This window comes from Macaca thibetana, chromosome 16 (assembly GCF_024542745.1).
Source record: "Macaca thibetana thibetana isolate TM-01 chromosome 16, ASM2454274v1, whole genome shotgun sequence".
Lineage (NCBI taxonomy): Eukaryota > Metazoa > Chordata > Mammalia > Primates > Cercopithecidae > Macaca > Macaca thibetana.
In genome coordinates, this window is record NC_065593.1 from 19,169,173 (window position 1) to 19,190,052 (window position 20,880).

The 20,880-nt window shown below is 44.1% G+C and overlaps 2 protein-coding genes across 3 annotated transcripts in view; both read left to right on the plus strand.

The window, feature by feature from the left end:
- Window positions 1-20,880, plus strand: part of SMG6 (SMG6 nonsense mediated mRNA decay factor) — a 244,460-nt gene that overhangs the window by 162,995 nt on the left and 60,585 nt on the right. The window lies entirely within an intron of this gene.
- On the plus strand, window positions 10,935-12,390 carry LOC126938889 (mitochondrial calcium uniporter regulator 1-like). Its single transcript, XM_050763601.1, has one exon. It carries the CDS (start codon window positions 11,683-11,685, stop codon window positions 12,064-12,066), a length of 384 nt encoding a protein of 127 aa, XP_050619558.1. The 5' UTR covers window positions 10,935-11,682; the 3' UTR covers window positions 12,067-12,390.

Genomic DNA, 20,880 nt, shown 5'->3' on the forward strand with positions numbered 1-20,880 from the left:
GCTCACACCTATAATCCCAGCACTTTGGGAACCAAGGCAGACAGATCACGTGCGGTCAGGAGTTCAAAACCAGCCTGGCCAACATGGCAAAACCCATCTCTACTAAAAATACAAAATTAGCCAGGCATGGTGGCGCACGCCTGTGATCCCAGCTTCTTGGGAAGCTGAGACAGGGAGAATCGCTTGATCCCGGGAGGCCACAGTTGCAGTGAGCTGAGATTGTACCACTGCACTCCAGCCTGGGTGACAGAGTGAGACTCCATCTCAAAAAAAAAAAAAAAAAAAACTAAACTAAAAAACAGGCACTTTTCCGTAAGTTTCACACAGCCTTACAGTACTAGAACCCTTGATTGTCTCTTGATAGTCTGGCGTGCTTTCCATCTCTTAGGCTGTTTCATGAAATAGGCCTCACTGTTTGGTTTGGTGTCTCCCAGATGAGAAAAATCTGGTTCCTTGGCATGTATTTTACCTACCCCATTTGGGGGCTGTTTCTTCTGCCTTTTCTTGCACAACTTCCCCACTGTTGGGTGCCTCTTTAGTCACTCCCAATACCCTGGAAACATCTCCCTTTTTCAGGGTTTAACAGACTTCACCTGTGTAGTTACCCTCTTTTAATGTGACTTTTGTCCTCTTAGGCTTGAAACCTAGAAGAGGAGCTGGCTTGTTCTGCTGGCCTTGAGCCAGATGTCATAACTTCAGGCAGTGCCACGCTACACATCTCCAGCAGTTTGGAACAGAGAACAGAGTTAGAGATAAGATCGGCAGCTTTAGGTGATGGCTTTGTTTCAAATAAACCATGCGTGACCCAAGCCTCCACTTCAAATGGGGAATGAAATTGCTTTATCCTTTGACAGCTTGCTCTATGAAATACATTTATCTTCACTTAATTGCCTTAGATCCCAAGAGGCTACATACAGTAATTTCTAGGAGATAATTATATCAAATTTTAAAAATATGTGACTGTGGACATGAATATGTAACTGCAGTGGACAGGGAGGGAGAGAGGTGGGGGAAACCAAAAGTCCTGCTGAACTTGCTGGTAAGTTTCCGTTCTTATCCTTAGAGTTTCCTTGGGTCATAGACCACTTACTCTGAATCTGCTGATTCAGATATGGGATCCTTCGTACCCTGTGCTGCTAGGGTTAAAGCATCTTGTCTACTACTCATGTAGCTGGATAGTGTTTTGCTCAGGCTCCTCCTGAAACTGGGAGGGGTCAGGCTGGTGGCGGACTTCCGGTTATATGTCTTCATTTAGTCCGGCTGGGCACAGTCTGTCTACACTGTAGGCCACAGCCACTGGAGGTTCTGGTTAGTGGCAGCTGAAAACCAGCAAACTTGTTGATTTTAAAACATGACTATTTAGATGTTAGGGATAAACTTCCTGTAGATGGGGGACAGGCTTCTTTATCTTGGCGTGTTTGAATATCCAGTTCTCATTTCCCTAACCTTTATATTTGAAAAAATCTAAAGTTTCACTGTCATTTTTACTAATCCCAGCCACTACCTACCTTTACCCTACTTTTTATTTCTTCTTTCTGAAATTCCAGGGTTTTTTTGTTTGTTTGTTTTTCCTGCCTCTTACTTAATCACTGTATTTCCATGTTGTGATATAATAACCCCTTAAAGACCAAAGGCATTTTCCAGGTGTGGACACAGTTCTGGGTCATCGCTCAGCTCTTTTTGTCTGCATCTGCCTTTAAGACTACACACTGGACAGTTAGATTGTGAGCTCCATGATACTCCTCTCCAACCGCCATCCCCAAATGTCTAGTGTGGTGCTCATGTCTTAACAAGGGCTGTGTGAGGAAGAGCCAGTGAAGCCTAGCTGAGTGACATGGTTGACAGGCAGTCCTGCTGTAAAGACAAGGAAGATCTGACTTGGAGATACAGAGGACATTTGGATTCGGTACTAAGATCCATGAATATCTAAGCCAGCTTGGGGGTCGGGGGTGTGCCAAAACCAATCAAGGTGGGCTGACCGAAGCAGAGAATCTGTAGAGCCAAAGACTTTCCGTTCCCATCAAGTTCTTTCAAGGCCTAGTCCCATGGCGCTTTCTGCTTGCAGGGGTCATTCTCCAGGTGTCTTTTGTCCCTTCATTCTCACTTAGTCAGGGTCAGCCACACTCCAGTTCACTCAGAGGGAAGTGTTGCCTTTCTTTTAAACTCCTCCCGGAGAAACCTGACAGCTCTGATGAGTAAGTCGGTTTGCATTTGAAAAGGTCATGCTGGTGTGCCTCTGAGGGAAATCTGCAGCAAGTACTGTCACATCATTTCTTGGAGTCACATCAAGGAGTTTTTTTTAAGGAATTACACTTTAGCTCACATCTAAAACATGAGCACCTGAATAGCAGCCTGGGGGGTGGTCATCAGGGTTAGGGTGTTTGTTCTAGTGTGTTTCTTTTGAGCTAGAAAAACATTTCTCCATATATCACCACCTTTGGTACTCCCTTCTGGAGAGCTTTTCTCCTGCCTGCCCACTAGTCTGGTAGTAGTACCAAGAAGCTTTCCATGGTTAGTAATCTTGATTCAAACCACTTCTTTTAGTTGGATCCTTTTTTTGAGTCAGGGTCTCACTCTCACCCAGACTGGAGTGCAGTGGCGGGATCTGCACTCACTGCAGCCTCCACCTCCTGGGTTCAAGTAGCAGTCCTCCCACCTCAGCCTCCCAGGTAGCTGGGACTACAGGTGTCTGCCACCACACCCAGCTAATTTTTTTATTTTTTAATTTTATTTATTTATTTATTTTGTAAAGAAGAGATCTCACCATGTTGCCCAGTCTGGTCTTGAACTCCTGGCTCAAGCAATCCTTCCAAAGTGCTGAAATTACAGGAGCGAGCCACCATGCCTGATCTTAATTTGATCTTTCAGGAGCAGAACCTGCCTATTTTTTCTTGTGTTTTATTTAATAAAAAGAACAAACTAAACTTATATAAGGACTTACCAAGAAGGATAATTGAAATTCTGGTGTCTTTAGACAAAAAAGCTAAAAAAAAAAAAAAAAAAAAAAGAAAAAAAAGGTGAGGGCTTTTCAGGGATTGAATTGTCTTTGGCACATTTTTTGGTGGATTCCATGAATCCAACTATTTTGGTGTGTTCAGTGAAGTGTTCGCTGAATTTGACTTAGGACTCTGTGGGCGTATACGTGTGTGTGTGTTGAACATATGTGTCTGTTCCTCTGGAAAGAAGATCATTAATCCCAAATTCTGAATAGGGAAATGGAGACTTTCCAAGAAGGGTCAGGAGCAGGCGAAAAGAAAACATTTTGCCACAGATATTTAGAGTCAATGAGATAGGTCAGATGGAAATGAAGAAATGCCATGATTTACTTCTATTTCTTAGAGCTCACTGTATGGCTGACCGATAACAGTCACTAGCCACATTTGTCTACTTAAAATTAAATTATTTGGCCAGGCACAGTGAATCATGCCTGTAATCTCAGCACTATGGGAGGCTGAGGCGGGTAGATTGCTTGAGGCCAGGAGTTCAAGACTAGCCTGGCCAACATGGTGAAACCCCATCTCTGCTAAAAATACAAAAATTAGCCAGGCATGGTGTGCATGTCTGTAATCCCAGCTACTCAGGAAACTGAGACACGAAAATCACCTGAACCCCCCAGGGCAGAGGTTGCAGTGAGCCAGGATCACACCATTGCACTCCAGCCTGGTCGACAGAGCAAGACTGTCTTAAAAAATATATATATGTGTATGTGTGTGTGTATATAATGTGTGTGTGTGTGTATATATATACACACACACACACACACACACATATATATATATAGGCTAGGTGTGGTATCTCATGCCTGTAATCCCAGCACTTTGAGAGGCCAGTGTGGGAGGATTGAGTCCAAGAGTTCAAGACCAGCCGGGCGCCGTGGCTCAAGCCTGTAATCCCAGCACTTTGGGAGGCCGAGACGGGCGGATCACGAGGTCAGGAGATCGAGACCATCCTGGCTAACACGGTGAAACCCCGTCTCTATTAAAAAAATACAAAAAAACTAGCCGGGCGAGGTGGCGGCGCCTATAGTCCCAGCTACTCGGGAGGCTGAGGCAGGAGAATGGCGGGAACCTGGGAGGCGGAGCTTGCAGTGAGCTGAGATCCGGCCACTGCACTCCAGCACGGGCGGCAGAGCAAGACTCCGTCTCAAAAAAAAAAAAAAAAAAAAAAGAGTTCAAGACCAGCCTGGACAACATAGTGAGATCCCATCTCTACAAAAAATTTAAGTTAGCTTGGCATGGTGGTACGTGCCTCTAGTCCCAGCTACTCAAGGGGCTAAGGTGGGAAGATTGTTTGAACCTGAGAGGTTAAGGCTACAGTGAGCTGTGATTGCACCACTGCACTCCAGCCTGGGTGACAGAATGAGAACCCTGTCTCAATCAATCAAAACTTAGTTAATTACAATTAAATAAAATTGAAAATTCAGTTCTTCAGTCACACTAGTCACATTTCAAGTGGCCAGTAACCACGTGAGACTGATGGGTACTGTATTGTCAAGCATAATATAGAACATTTCCATTATTGCCATAAAGTTCTCTTAGACGACTTTGCTTTGTGATAAAGTCACTAAGTATAACTCAGTTATTAAGGTTGGGGTTGGTGGGGGTGGATGGGGAAAGAGGAGGTGTTGGGCAAAGGATACAGAGTTTTTATTAGACGAGAGGAGTAGGTTCTTATGATCTGTTGTAAAGCATGGTGACTAGAGTGAATAATGTATATTTCAAAATAGCTTAAAGAATAGATTTTAAATGTTCTCACCACAAATAAATAAGTATATGAGATGACAGATGTGTTACATTGCCCAATTTGATTGTTCCACATGTACACATTTATCAAAATATCACATTGTCCTTCATAAATATATACAATTACTCTTTGCCAATTTAAAATAAAACTATTAGGCCGGGTGCAGTGGCTCATGCCTGTAATCCCAGCACTTTGGGAGGCCGAGGCAGGTGGATCACCTGAGGTCAGGAGTTTGAGACCAGCCTGGTCAGCATGGCAAAACCCCATCTCCACTAAAAATACAAAAATTAGGTGGGTGTAGTGGCTTATGCCTGTAATCCCAGCTACTCGGGAGGCTGAGGCGGGAGAATCGCTTGAACCCAGGAGGCAGAGGTTGCAGTGAGCCGAGATCGTGCCACAGAACTCTAGCCTGGGTGACAGAGTGAGACTCTGTGTCAAAAAAATAAATAAAGTAAAATAAAACTATTTTTTTAAAAGGTCTGGGATGATGACAGGGAGGATATTGAGAGGGAGGTACTAGGATTTGAATAGCTAAAGCCATTTAATTAGGAATGAATCAGCATCAGAAGCTACAGACTTCAAAGAGTGGTAAATTACAAGATTCCTGCTGAGATAATTTAGTAGTGTATTTAGCAGGATTCAGAATATTATCTCCAACATGATCAATTTTCATGACCTTCTGTAAGAAAGTTTTCTACTCTTAGAAACACAGCCTCCTTTCATAGACTTTTTAAAAGTTATTTTGTCTTTATCTCTATGCCTTCATCATTAACACTTGCTTTTCCATTCTCGGTGTTTCATTTTCATTGATAAAACTTACATCAACATTTTCCATAGTGCTATCATGATGTATTGTTTCATTTGATTTCCACTATAGTTCTGCGAGGCATTGTCACTTTTTTTTTTTTTGAAACGGAGTCTCGCTCTGTCACCCAGGCTCCAAGGTTGTAGCGCAATGGCACGATCTCGGCTCACTGCAACCTTTGCCTCTTGGGTTCAAACAGTTCTGTCTCAGCCTCCCAAATAGCTGGGATTACAGGCGCGCACCACCACACCCAGCTAGTTGTATTTTTAGTAGAGACGGGGTTTCACCAGATTATCCTGGCTAGTCTCAAACTCCTGACCTCGTGATCCACCCACCTCGGCCTCCCAAAGTGGGCATTATCACATTTTACAGCTGAGAAGATTAAGAATTAGACTGATTTATCTGAGATCATATGGTGATACTAGGTCAGAACCTAAACCTATCAGTTTCTATTAGATTTAGGTGAATAAGAGTCCTAAACATATAGTTTTATCCTGTTAGATCAAGAGTCTAGACATAGGCAGTCCAGGGCTAGTGTTCAGGCTCTACCACTTGGCTTCCCCAAATTGGCAGACACTGGAGCTTAATATACAACATCCTACGATGTGGTCCCATCCCAAGATGGTTAGTAGAGCATCAGCAGGAAGCTTAATGGAGGAATGAAACAGAAAGGGTATGCCCCATACATTTAAAGAGACTTCTTCAAGGTTTTATGTAGAAGTTATATTTATAAACATCTCGAGAGTCACATGGCTGTCCTAGAGAGGGCTGAAAATACAGTCACCTGACTGGCAGAAACGTACCCAGCTATTAGCCAGATGTGGTAACACGTACCTGTAATCCTAGCTACTCTAGAGACTGAGGCGGGAGGATCACTGGAGCCCAGGAGTTCGAGGCTGCAGTGAGCCATGATCATGCCGCTGTATCCCATCCCTGGGTGAAATATTGAGACCCTGTGTCTAAAACACACACACACACTCACACTCTTAGTTAAAAATCAGAGTTACTTTGCTAAAGAGGGGAAGACTGGATTGGGAGGTAACTGGCAAACTCTGCTCCAGCAGGTGTTTTAATATTTGGTCTGGGGCTTTCCCACTGTTTCATGTTGTCTCTGACTTGTTAGCTAATGATTTAGTCATCTAAGCCTCCAGGGCTGCCATTTTTTCCAAAGAATTAAACGTAAGTTCCCTCTCTCGCAGATGAATAATTACAATAAAAGCTACAGTTTACTGAGGACTTGCTTTGTCTTAGATATTATTCTAAGAATTTACATGTTTTTAAACTTTTTTTTTTCCTCCAGACAGAGTCTCAGTCTGTCACCCAGGCTGGAGTGCAGTGGTGCCATCTCACTCACTGCAACCTCTGCCTCCCGGGTTCAAGTGATTCTCCTGCCTCAGCCTCCCAAGTAGAGTAGTTGAGACTACAGGCACGCACCACCACGCCCGGGTAATTTTTGTATTTTTAGTAGAGATGGGGTTTCACCATGTCGACCAGGCTGGTCTCGACCTCCTGGCCTCGAGTAATCCACCCACCTTGGCCTCCCAAGGTGCTGAGATTACAACATGGTGAATCCCTGTCTTTACAAAATATACAAAAATTAGCCAGATGTGGTAGCATGTGCCTATAGTCCCAGCTTCTTGGGGGGTGAGGCAGGGACATTGCTTGAGCCTGGGAGGTTGAGGCTGCAGTGACCTATGTTCCCACCACCCTGAGTGACAAAATGAGACCCTGTCTCAACAACAACAAAAGGCAATCTATTTAATGTGCCTTCTTGGTTTCTCTTCACTGTCCCCTTTCTTCTTCTGTCACTCTCTCAGACCCGAGGCTGGGAAAAGAGATTGACATGGTTTAGGGTTTTAGAAATTTAGTTCCTGTACCTCATGTAGGAACTTGCATGAGAAGATTGTGCTGGGGAATTAATGAGATGTCTGCAGAGAATCCAGAGGCTCAAAGTTTCTATATCTTGTTAATAGAAATTTGCTTTCCAAATACAATTTTGTATTTTCTCTTCTCTCCCACTCCCCCTGGTACTGAGTTGTAACAGGTAAGAGCACTATCCATTGATCGTCCCACACCTCTTCCCCATAGACACCTCAGTGGGACTGGCGCTTGAATCTACAGTCCACATGTAGCCAGGGTGACACATCTGCTGTTAAGTTGCTCTGAGGCTTGACTTCTGGTGTTCATTCAACATTAGATATTTATTAAACACTTACTATTTACCAGGCATTCACAGTGCTAGGGATTTTGTGGTGAATGAGACAGGCATAGTCTCTTACCTCACAGATTTTACGTTCCAGTTATGGGGATGCAGAGCAAACAAGTAAAGAAATAAGTAAGCAAAATAAATTCACTGGGCATGGTGGCTCATGCCTGTAATCCCAACACTTTGAGAGGCCAAGGCAGGAGGATTGCTCGAGTTCAAAAGTTCCTTCTTTTTTTTTTTTGGAGACAGAGTCTCGCTCTGTCACCCAATGCTGGAGTGCAGTGGTGCCATCTTGGCTCACTACAACCTCCGCCTCCTGGGTTGAAGGGATTCTCCTGCCTCAGTCTCCCGGGTAACTGGGATTACAGGTGCCTACCACCACACCTGGCTAATTTTTGTATTTTTAGTAGAAACGGGGTTTTACCATGTTGGCCAGGCTGGTCTTGAACTCCTGTCCTCAAGTGATCCGCCTGCCTTAGCCTCCTAAAGTGCTAGGATTACAGGCATGAGCCACCGTGCCCGGCTGATTGGTTTTTATTGATTTACAAGTCTGCATGTGAATCTTTGTCAGCTACGTGCATAGCGGATCACCCAGTGTATAATTTTAAATTTATTTACAGCATTTTCTTTGCATAAAAATTTTTATGACAAATCAGCCATTTCCTTTCTGGTTTATGTCTTACTTAAGAAATCCTTTCCGGCTGGGCACAGGGGCTCATGCCTGGAATCCCCCAGCATTTTGGGAGACCGAGGTGAGCAAATCACAAGGTCAGGAGTTCAAGACCAGCCTGGCAATATGGTCTCTACTAAAAATACAAAAAAAAAAAAATTAGCTGGGCATGGTGGCCAGACACCTGTAGTCCCAGCTACTCGGGAGACTGAGGCAGGAGAATCACTTGAACTCGGGAGGCGGAGCTTGCAGTGAGCCGAGATTGCACCACTGCACTCCAGCCTGGGCGACAGAGCGAGACTCCATCTCAAAAAAAAAAAAAAAAGAAATCCGTTCTGAGTGTGCAATATTGGCCATATATTGCTAATTGTTGAAGCTAGACGATGGTATCAGGTTTATTTATTATACTAGTCTCTCCTTTTATATATGTTTGAGATTTTCCATAATTTAAAAAAATTAATTAAAACAAGACCACTGGCATGCATTTAATAGCAAATATGCTTAAAGTTTTATTGTATATAAAATCAATTGTCCTAATCATAAGCCAGAGCTTATAATTTTGTGGGGTAAAAGGGTTACTTTTATCTCTGTATAAGACTTTGTCATTTTATCTTTTTTTAAAGACGAAGTCTTGCTCTTGTCGTCCAGGCTGGAGTGCAATGGCGCAATTTTGGCTCACTGCAATCTCTGCCTCCTGGGTTCAAGTGATTCTCCTGCCTCAGCCTCCCGAGTAGCTGGGATTACAGGCGCCCACCACCATGCCTGGCTAATTTTTGTATTTTTAGTAGAGACAGGGTTTCACCATGTTGGACAGGCTGGTGTCGAACTCCTGACCTCAGGTGATCCACCATGCCTGGCCCATTTGATCTTTTTTTTTTTTTTAAATCACTTGGTTGTTAGGTTAAAATATTACCAAGAATAATTGCAATTTTACATGAAAAAAAGGAAACCTTACATACCCTGAGGTCATAAAGAATATATAACAACATTTTTCTTCTAAAAGTTTTAGTTTTACTTTAGATTTTTCTTCTGAATGTTTGGTTTTCATTTTGGTTTTCCATTTATATGTTCATTCCATTTGGGATTTATTTTGTAAAGCAGATTTCCGTTTCCTAGTCCTCTGTTCTGTTCCATTGAACCAGTGAGCAATTGCCATATACAGTATTTAGTCTTCCCATCCATGAACATGATATACTGTTAATTTATTCAGGTCTTTTATGCCCTTCAAGGATGTTTTGTAATATTTCCCATAAAACCCTTGCACAGATTTTGTTACTAATTTATAATATTTTCTAGTTAACTATTAATGGTATGAATATAAATGCTGTTTCTTTTCATCTTATATCTATCAACTTTACTGAGCTGTCTTGTTCTGTAAGAGTAACCATAATAATAGAAATTCTTTGTTTCTAACTTTAATAGCAATGCTTCTAAAGTTACATTAAATCTACTTGTCATAGATTTCTTTTTTTTCTTCTTTTTCTTTTTCTTTTTCGTTTGTTTTTTTTTTTTTTTTTTTTTGAGACAGAGCCTTGCCCTGTCACCTAGGCTGGAGTGCAGTGGCATGATCTTGGCTCATTGCAACCTCCACCTCCCGGGTTCAAGCGATTCTCCTGTCTCAGCCTCCCGAGTAACTATGGTTACAGGCGCGCACCACCATGCCAGGCTGATTTTTTTATTTTAAGTAGAAACAGGATTTCACCATGTTGGCCAGGCTGGTCTCAAACTCCTTACCTCAGGTGGTCTGCCCGTCTCAGCCTTGCAAAGTGCTGGGATTACAGGTGTGACCAACCATGCCTGGCCCATAGATTTCTGATAAGTGTATCTTGTCAGGTTAAGAACATTCACTTCTATTCCTAGATAGCTGAGTATTTTTTTAAAATCACAAATAAGGGTTTAATTTTATTAAATATTTTTTCTTAATCTGTTGATGATCGTGTAGTTTTTCTTTTTAACCTGTTCATATGGGGTTATACATTAATAATTTTTTAAAAATAGGTTCTTATTCCCATTGCCCAGGCTGGAGTACAGTGGTGCGATTATGGCTCACTGCAGCCTCAGCCTCCCTGGGCTTGCCCCTCCTACCTCAGCCTCCTGAATAACTGAGACTATGGGCGTGTGCCACCACACCTGGCTACTTTTTTGTATTTTTAATAAAGATGGGGTTTCGCCATCCTGGGCTCAAGCGATCCGTCTGCCTTGGCTTCCCAAAATGCTGGGGTTACAGGTGTGAGCCACCCCACCCAGCCCCGTAATAAAATTCTAATTTAAAACTATCATTTTCTTCCTAAAATAGTCAGTGTACTCTTCCAAACTTCAACATGAACATATTCTTGACTCATAGTTGTTTCGTGGGAGATAACATATTTCTTTCATTTTCTTAAAGGTTTTTACTCTGCTGCTTGCATGCCATTTCTCTCCTTCCTCCCTCCCTCCCTCGCTCCCTCCCTCCCTCCCTCCCTCCCTCCCTTCCTTCCTTCCTTCCTTCCTTCCTTCCTTCCTTCCTTCCTTCCTTCCTTCCTTCCTTCCTTCCTTCCTTTTTTTGATGGAATCTTGCTCTGTCACCAGGCTAGAGTGCAGTGGCACGATCTTGGCTCAGTGCAACCTCCACCTCCTGGGTTCAAATGATTCTCCCAGCTCAGTCTCCCAAGTAGCTGGGACTACAGGTGCGCACCACCATGCCCAGCTAATTTTTGTGTTTTTAGTAGAGATGGGGCTTCACCATGTTGGTCAAGCTAGTCTCAAACTCCTGACCTCAAGTGATCCACCTGCCTCGGCCTCCCAAGGTGCTGGGATTACAGGCATGAGCCACCGTGCCGGGCCTCAAGTTTACAATAGTGGGTATACAATGCTTGGAGAGGCTGTTAGAATAACAAATTGGCAGGATAGTGGCATACAGAATAAAGCATAAGGCAGTAGAGTGGCATATAGCTTAGTACTGTTGAAATCAGAATCCATTGGTTTTTAATCTAACTCTAGAGCCATGCTGTCCAATAGAACTTTCTGCAGTGGTGAAAGTATTCTACTTTACACTGTCTGGTGTGGTAACTACTGGCCGCGTGTAGCTGTTGAGCACATGAAATGTGGCTGGTCTACCTGAAGAAATGATTTTTTAAATTGTGGTAAAATATGCACACATAAAATTTACCATTTCGTGCCCTCCCTGCACTTGGCCACTGCTGCCCTGTGCCAGCAGCTTGGGGACTGGGAACACTCGTGCCTTGGGTACGCCGCACCCTTGGCCAGACGCAGTGGCACATGGATGTGCCCGTGGGGCCTTACCCCGGGCATCGCCGCTGCTGCCAGCGCCCTTCGCCTGTGCCTCGGCGTGGCGCCCACACTCCCTTCCTGCAGGGGTCTGCTGGATACCTGCAGCTGGAGCGCAAAAGGAGAGATTTCACCTCTTCTGGGAGTGGGAAGCTCTACTTTGACACTCATGCCTTAGTGTGCTTACTGGAAGACAATGGGTTTGCTACTCAGCAAGCAGAAATCATTGTGTCTGCATTGGTCAAGGTCCTGGAGACCAACATGGGTATCGTCTACAAAGATATGGCCACCAAGATGCAGCAGGAGATCGCTCTTCAGCCAATAATGTCTCAGACTGAATGTGGAAAAGGATATGATTACTTGGGAGAAGTGTGAATTTTCAGCCCTCAGAGCAGAAAATGAGAAAATAAAACTCAAACTAAATCAGTTAAAACAAGTAATGGATGAAGTGATTAAAGTCCTAAGAGATACTAAATTAGACTTCAGCCTAGAAAAGAGCAGAGTAAAAGAATTGTATTCATTGAACGAAAGGAAGCTGCTGGAATTGAGAACAGAAATAGTGACATTGCATGCCCAGCAAGATCGGGCCCTCACCCAGAGAGACAGGAAGATAGGAACTGAGGTTGCTGGCCCCAAAACCATGCTTGAGTCACACAAGCTTGATAATATTAAACCTTTAGCAGGGTCTGTATTTACGTGCCTAACAGTAGCTCTGGGATATTGTCGCCTGTGGATCTAATAAAGTGTCTATTTAAAGAGGGAAAAAAAGGATTTACCATTTCAACAATTTTTTAAGTGTACAACTCAGTGCCATTAAGTACATTCGCAGTGTTGTGCAACCATCACTACTATCCATTTCCAGAACTTTTCATGATTCCAAATGCTGTGACCATTAAACACTCACTCCTCATTCCCCCTTCCCCTGGCAACTTCTGCTTTATAGCTCTATGGATTTCCCTCTTGTAAGTACCTCATATAAGTGGAATCATGCAATATTTGTCCTTTTTTTTTTTTTTTGAGACAGGATCTCTCTCTGTTGCCCAGGCTGGAATGCAGTGTCACCATTACGGCTCACTGCAGCCTCCAACTCCCAAGCCCAAGGGATCCTCCCACCTCAGCGTCCTAAGTAGCTGGGACCACAAGCACGTACCACCACACCCAGCTAATTGTATGCACGCGTGTGTTCACGCGTGTGTGTGCTTGTGCATGTGTGCATGTGCGTGCGTGTATGTGTGCGTGTGTCTGTGTGTTTGCATGCGTGCACGTGTGTGTAGAAATAGGGTCTCCCCATGTTACCAGAGCTTCTCTTGAACTCTCAGGCCTCAAGCAATCGTCCCACCACAGCCTCCCAAAGTGCTGGGATTACAGGTGTGAGTCACTACCTTTGATGCACAAAAGTGTTTAATTTTGATAAAATCCGGTTGGCTTTTTTCTTTTTTTTTCTTTTTTTCTTGAGACTGAGCCTCACTCTGTTGCCCAGGCCGGTGTGCAGTGTCTTGATCTTGGCCCACTGCAACCTCCACCTCCTGGGTTCAAGTGATTCTTGTGCCTCAGCCTTTCAAATAGCTGGGATTACAGGGGCCCGCCCAGCTAATTTTTGTATTTTTAGTAGAGACGGGGTTTCACCATGTTGGCCAGTCTGGTCTCAAACTCCCAACCTCAAATGATCTACCTGCCTCAGCCTCCCGAAGTGCTGGGATTACAAACGTGAGGCGGTGTGTCCAGCCTGCTTATTTTTTCTTCTGTTTCCTATCCTTTTGATGTCATATCCAAGAAATCATTGCCAAATCTCGTGTCATAAAGATTTTCCCTTATGCTTTCTTCTAAGAGTTTTCTAGTTTTAGCTCCTTTTAGGTCTTTGGTCCGTTTTGAATTGGTTTTTGTATATGGTGTTAGGTAAGGGTCTGGCTTCATTCTTTTGCATGTGAATATCCAGGTTTTTTAAAGCTCTTTTTGTTGAAAAGACTATTCCTTCCATAAGATTGGAATTGGTCTTGGCACCCTTGTCAAAAGTCAGTTGACCCTGTATTTGTGAGAGTTTACTTCTAGGTTTTCTGTTCTATTCTATGCCAGTACCACACCATTTTGATTAGTATAGTTTTGCAGTAAGTTTTGAAATCCAGAAGCATGCGCCCTCTAACTTTTGTTCCTTTTCAAGATTATTTTGACTGTATGGAGTCCCTTAAGATTCCATATGAATTTTTTTTTTTTTTTTTTTTTTTTTTTTTTTGAGACGGGTTCTCGCTCAATTGCCCATGCTGGAGTGCAGTGGCACAGTGTCAACTCACTGCAACCTCCATCTCCCAGGTTCAAGCGATTCTTGTGCTTTAGCCTCCCAAGTACCTGGGATTACAGGCATGCACCACCACACCCAGCTAATTTTTGTATTTTTAATAGAAACGGGGTTTTGCCATGTTGACCAGGCTGGTCTCCAACTCCTGACCTCAAGCAGTCTGCCCGCTTTTGCCTCCCAGAGTTCTGGGACTACTGGCATGGGTCATTGCATCCAGCTAGATTCCATATGAATTTTAAGATGTGTTTTTATGTATCTGTGGAAAATGCCATTGGGATTTTGATAGGAATTGCATTGAATCTGTAGATTGCTTTGGTTACTATTGTTAGCGTAACAATATTGTCTTCTAATTCATGAACATAGGATGTTTTTCCATTTATTGGAACTTCATTTTTAATTATATTCAATTTTAGGAAATTTAAATTTAAGTTTGGCTATATTGTAGCTAATGGTCATCCTGTTGGCCAGCACAGCCCAAGAGAATTATCCTCAGATTTTCTTTTCTTCCTAAATCATAGGATTGTGGTGACATCTTCAGAGGCCTTGTAGTGTCTCCGGAAATCTGGATTATATGGATTGCATGGTTAGAAGGTGAATATACATAGGGATTTGGGTCCCTCCGGGTTATCTCTGTTTTGGAGATACAAGAGGGCTACAAGTCTTGCCACATCAGACTCTGTCTCCTTCTCTATTTTCCCTTTGGAAATGTCTGGTTTTCTCCAGAGCCAAAGAGAACTTGTTTTCCAAAAAATTAGCAAAAAGTAGACTCTGCTGTGGCAGGAATGGAACTCCTTCTGCCTCTTCCTGTTTCCATAGAGGAGGAGACCATAGTGCCCCAAATGGGGTGTTTTTAAAAGAAATTCCTTCTCCAAATGGAGATGCTGATTATTTTGTAGCGGTATATACCTTGGTCATCATTCTGATGGTGTTCTCATGGGAACAGCAATAAAATGTGCCTTTAGGTGTCAGTCATGGTTGTGCTCCCAATTGCATTTTCCTTGAGGGTCAACAATCTAAGAGATGCCTGCACATTAGAAAAAAAAAATAAAGAATAAACGCTGTAAATAATTAGTTAAACCAGGAAACCCCCTTTCAGTGTCCATTCGTTTTTCTGCCATGTGAGAAGTAATGGTAGGATGCGGAGGACCTGTGTCCTTAGTACTGTTCAGTCTCCCTGCTGCCCCCTTCCCTGGCTTCTCTCTAAAGACTCCTTGGGGAGATCTGCAGATCTCAGAGTAAACAGGAAACCTTACTAAGTAAAAGAGGGCGTCTTAGAGCCTAGAGGGTAAGAGACGTAGCTCTCCAGGAAGAAGATGCCTTTGGCCTCGGACAGCCAGGAGCAGTGGGTTTGTGGGGTTTTATATAAACACTGTATTATGACTCTCTGCGGAGGAACCCTCCAATCCACTTTAGGCCAGAAATGGAACTTTGTTTCCTGGCCTCCCATGACTACTCCACATCAGTCTCTCCTGAAAAGAGGCTAGAATATCACTTGTGTATTCAGAATTGGACTAGCCCAGTAGTTAGCCAGTTCGCTAAAGCTGATTTCTCTACCTTACTGCCCTGTGGCCTGTACCCCACCCTTGTTGTCACCCCTCTCTTTGTGCAGAGATAACTTCTTTACGATAGCATTTGGGATTTCCCACACTACAGTTGATCTGTCACCGCACTACCGAAATGCCTCTGCCAACCACTTGGGTGTCCTGGTGTCAGAAGTTAGAAGTGTCCCAACTGTCCCACCCAGCCTCCTCAGCTCTCCTCTCTCTCTCCTGGGTTGTTGTTCTGGAATGATATTCCTCTTGGATTCAGTGTGTGCAGTCTGGTTTGGGTGGAGCCTTGAGCTGTACACAGGAGTGCTGGTAATGTCTGGCCTTCAGTGCTGCCAAAGGCAAAAAGCTGGCCTCTTCTCAGTGTAAAGCGCATAGTTGGATTGCTGGGGCAGTGTTAAATGGAGGGTGGGGTGAGCACATACCACTCTCTTCCTACTGCGTTTTCAGGAAGTGATTATAAAAGCAGCTATAAGTTTGAATGAAATCAAAAGAATGAATTGTCACCTTCCCCCAACAAAAACCAGATGAGCGCAAACATACACACAAACACACTCCTCCTCGGCGCTCCGTCCAGGATCCACACCCTGGCTCTGCCGGGCTTCACTTCGGTGCTATTTCAGAGCAAAGAGCCTTTATCATGCCATCTCCATTCTCTTCCCTGTGAGAGAGCTTCGTAGTCTTATGAATGAGAGCTCAACTTCCCTTTCGGCATACTGTGGGTTTCACTTCCCTATCCTGTCTTCTTCCAAGAACAGTATGGGCAGAAGTATATAGGTGGGAGGAATAACCAGTGCCAAGATTGCATTTGTCAGTTAGGAATTGGGGTTTCAGAACTGGTAGTAAAATTGTTTGCAGAGTTAATTGTCAGAGGAGTTTCTGTGCCATCAACACACTTCCATTCCTTCCTTCCAGCTGCCTCTTTCCCCATACGGCCTTTTGTCTGGTACCTCCATGGGGTTTAAGCCATATGGCTCTTAGGAATATTGTTTGGAGTCTCCAAAAGTGGAAGATTTGGCTGTGCAGCACACAGCACCCCTGGGTCTACTCCTCCCCTCTCAGCAGCTGTTTGCCACTGACCGAGGTGGCGACTGAGCCTATGTGTGTGGCCAGAGTCAGTGACAAGCATCCCACCCAGGCCTGGGGAAGCCCTTAGCCAGTGCGGTTCCTGTGGCAGCAGCCAAACACGCCAGAGTTCCTCATACCTTCAGGGCTATGGTGTAACAGCCAGCTTTATGCGGTAGCATTGTTTAGCGTTGGTTGACTTGACTTCTCTGTCCCCACCCTCTGTCTTTAAGGGAATCTGGCCATCATCCAGTAGGGAAGAAGTTGGCATTTACAGAGAGTGGCTTTCTGCCACCTCTCGTGTGGTAGGAGCCAGGACCACCTTCCATCTCTGCTTCCTACCCATGTGGCAAAGAGGAAGGGGCCCCTCTGTGCTCAGCCTCCCATTGTGGAGTTTCAAGTTGCCTAAGATCAGAATAAGGCTATCTGCCAGGTTATCTGCCCAGATAAACATTTATTGTTTACAGGGACATGTTTCAGCTGCTCTGGCTGCTCCCACTGGTGAGATCTTCTAGTGTCTTGAGGTTTTAAGCCAGTATATGGGGCCGACATCCAGACACAGAACTACTGGGGCTGGAGAGGCTCAGTGGCTGGCGGCTTCTAACTTCGCGTCGCCATGGCCCCCCGCCCCTTCCCACTGCCAGAGCTGGATTTACATCTCTTGTTCTTAGATCTGCCTCCTGGATATTGAAGCTGCGTCTACATTTTAAACCTTTCTAGCCTTTAGAATTTGGGGATTTATATGAGATCCAGTGTTAGGACACAGCAAGCTGAAGACTTCTTTTACATGGCAAAACCGGCTGTCTGACGCTGTGTTTTCCTTAACAGCTAATGAGACGGCTGTTTAGTGACAGCAACAGGGATTGATGCAGATTTTCTTTTTTTAATCCAACCAGGTCCAGTGCTTCCAAATACTGTCTTTTTATACTTTAGTGATGTGATTGATTTTCCAACATTTTATTATACAGCAAAGTTGAAAATTCTCAAATGAGCTCACTTATACCCAGTACCTAGATGCTGTCATTCTCGTTTTACTGTATTTGTCTTATCATGTTATGTTTATGTCTCTCCCTCTCTTCCCCATCCATCCATCCATCCATCCATCCATCCATCCATTTTTTTCTTCTTTTAAATATTTTTTAATGCCTGTAATCCTAGCACTTTGGGAGGCCAAGACGGGCAGATTGCTTGAAGCCAGGAGTTCGACACCATCCTGGCCAACGTGGTGAAACCCCATCTCTACTAAAAATACAAAAATGAGCTGGATGTGGTGGCGGGCACCTAAATTCCAGCTATTCAGGAAACTGAAGCGTGAGAATTGCTTGAACCCAGGAGGGCAGAGGTTGCAATGAGCTGAGATTGCGCCATGCACTCCAGCCTGGGCAACAGAGTGAGACTGTCTCAAGAAAAAAAAAAAAGAAAGAAAGAAAAGAAAAGACTAGCCTGGGCAACATGGCGAAACCCCATCTCTACAAAAAATACAAAAATTAGCCGAATGTAGTGGCAAGCACCTGTTGACCCAGCTGCTCAGGAGAACTGCTTTAGTAGCCCAGGAGGTCAAGGCTGTAGTGAACCCAAAATCATGCCACTGCACTCCAGCCTGGGTGACAGAGCGAGAGGCTCTCTCTCTTGCTCTCTCTCTCTCTTGCTCTCTCCCCCTCCAACACACACACACACACACACACACACACGCATATGTGTACATATACGTATGTGTGTATATATATATAAATGATCATATAATTATGTTATAATCCCTTATCTCCACCTCTGTCCCCAGAGGCAAGCTCTGTTCTGATTTTTTCCACCAAGATTAGATTTGGCTATTTTAGAACCCCATGTAAATGGAATCACACAGTAAGTACATGCTCTGGAGTAAGCCTTTTTTCATTTAGCTTAATCTTTTTGAGATTCCTCTATGTTGTTACATATATTAGTAGCTCACTCCTTTTTATTGCTGAGTAGTATTCCATTTTATGAATATGTCACAGTTTATCTGGTTGACAGTGAATCTGTTTCCAATTTTTAGCTGTTATGAATAAAGTTGCTGTGAATAGTTGTACACAAATCTGTTTTTGGACATGTGTTTTCACTTGACTAAATGCCTAGGATTAGAATTGCTGAGTCAGAGATTAGATGTGCATTTTTTATTAGAGATCCCCTAGACCAGGCTTGTCCAACCTGTGGCCCACAGGCTGCACACAGCCCAGGATGGCTTTGAATGCAGCCCGCCACAAATTCGTAAACTTTCTTAAAACACTATGAGCTTTTTTTGCCCCCCCCCCCCTTTTTTTTTAAGCTCATCAGCTATAGTTAGTGCTGTTATATTTTATGTGTGGCCCAAGACAATTCTTCTTCCATTGTGGCCCAGGGAAGCCAAAGATTGGATACCCCCCTGCCCTACAGCTTTTTCCGAAGATGAAGATTGCTTCACATCCTCATTGGTAGGTGTGTGGTGACTGGTGATACATCATTTTTGGCTTTAATTTGTATCTCCCTGGTGACTAATGAAGTTGTATACTTTTTGTTTTTTCAGACAGGATCTTGCTCTGTCACCCAAGCCGAAGGGCAGTGGCGCAATCACGACTCACTGCAGACTTGGCCTCCTGGGTTCGGGCAATCCTCCTGCCTCAGCCTCTCAGGTAGCTGGGACTACAGGTGTGTGCCACCACACTGGGCTAATTTTTTAAAAACTTTTTGTAGAGACAAGATGTTGCTATGTTGCCTATGCTGGTCTCCAGCTTCTGGGCTCAAGCAGTCCTCCTGCCTCACTTGCCCAAAGTGCTAGGATTACAGGCAGGAGCCACCGTGCCCGGCCGAAGTTGTATACTTTTTCATATGCTTACTGACCATTTTGTATATCTTCCCTATGAAGCATCTTTTCACATCGTCTGCCCATCTTCTTTAGTTGGGTTATTTTCTTACTGATTTCCTTATGTATTCTGGATGTAAGTAGTTTGTCAGATACATGTTTTGTGAATATTTTCACAAAGTCTGTTTCTTGCCTTTTCATTTTCTTAATATCTTTTGATAAACAGAAGGTTTTAATTTTCATGAAATCAATTTGTCATGCTTTTCTTTTTTGGTTACTTTATGAGGGCTCAAAATCCCAAGTGATAAGGATCTTCTACTTAGTTTTCCTGTAAGCTCTATACTGAGGCTGGGCCTGGTGGTTCACGCCTGTAATCCAAGCACTTTGGGAGGTCGAGGTGGGTGGATCGCTTGAGGCCAGGAGTTGAAGACCAACCTGACCAATATGGTGAAACCGTTCTCTACTAAAAATACAAAAAAATTAGCTGGGCATGGCTGGGCACGGTGGCTCATGCCTGTAATCCCAGCACTTTGGGAGGCCAAGGCGGGTGGATCACGAGGTCAGGAGATCGAGACCATGCTGGCTAACACGGTGAAACCCCGTCTCTCCTAAAAATACAAAAAAATTAGCTGGTCGTGGCGGTGGGCGCATGTAGTCCCAGCTACTGGGGAGGCTGAGGGAGGAGAATGGCATGAACCCAGGAGGCGGAGCTTGCAGTGAGTGGAGATCGCACCACTGCACTCCAGCCTGGGCGACAGAACGAGACTCCATCTCAAAAAAAAAATAAAAAAAGCTGGGCATGGTGGTGTGTGCCTGTAGTCCCAACTACTCAGGAGGCTGAGGCACAAGAGTCACTTGAACCCAGGAGGCAGAGGTTGCAGTGAGCCGAGATTGCACCACTGCACTCCAGCCTCGGCACCAGAGCAAGACTCCATCTCGATAATAATAATAATAACTATTATTATTATTATTATTATTATTATTCTGGGCCGGGTGCAATGGCTCATGCTTGTAATCCCAGTACTTCAGGAGGCCGAGGTGGGTGGATCAGAAGGTCAGGAGATTGAAACCATCCTAGCTAACACGGCGAAACCCCATCTCTGCTAGAAATACAAAAAATTAGCCGGGCCAATTTTTTGGCGTGGTGGTGGGCACCTATAATCCCAGCTACTCGGGAGGCTGAGGCAGGAGAATCACTTGAACCTGGGAGACGGAGGCTGCAGTAAGCCAAGATCGCGCCACTGCACTCTAGCCTGGACGACAGAGCAAGACTTCATCTTAAAAAAAAAAAAAAAATAGCCAGGTGGGTGCCTGTAATCCCAGCTACTCAGCACACTGAGGCAGGAGAATCACTTGAACCGGGAGAGTGAAGTTGCAGTGAGTCAAGGTCACACCACTGCACTCCATCCAGCCTGGGCAACAGAACGAGATTCTATGTAGGAAAAAAAAAAAAAAGCTACATTGAGCCAGGC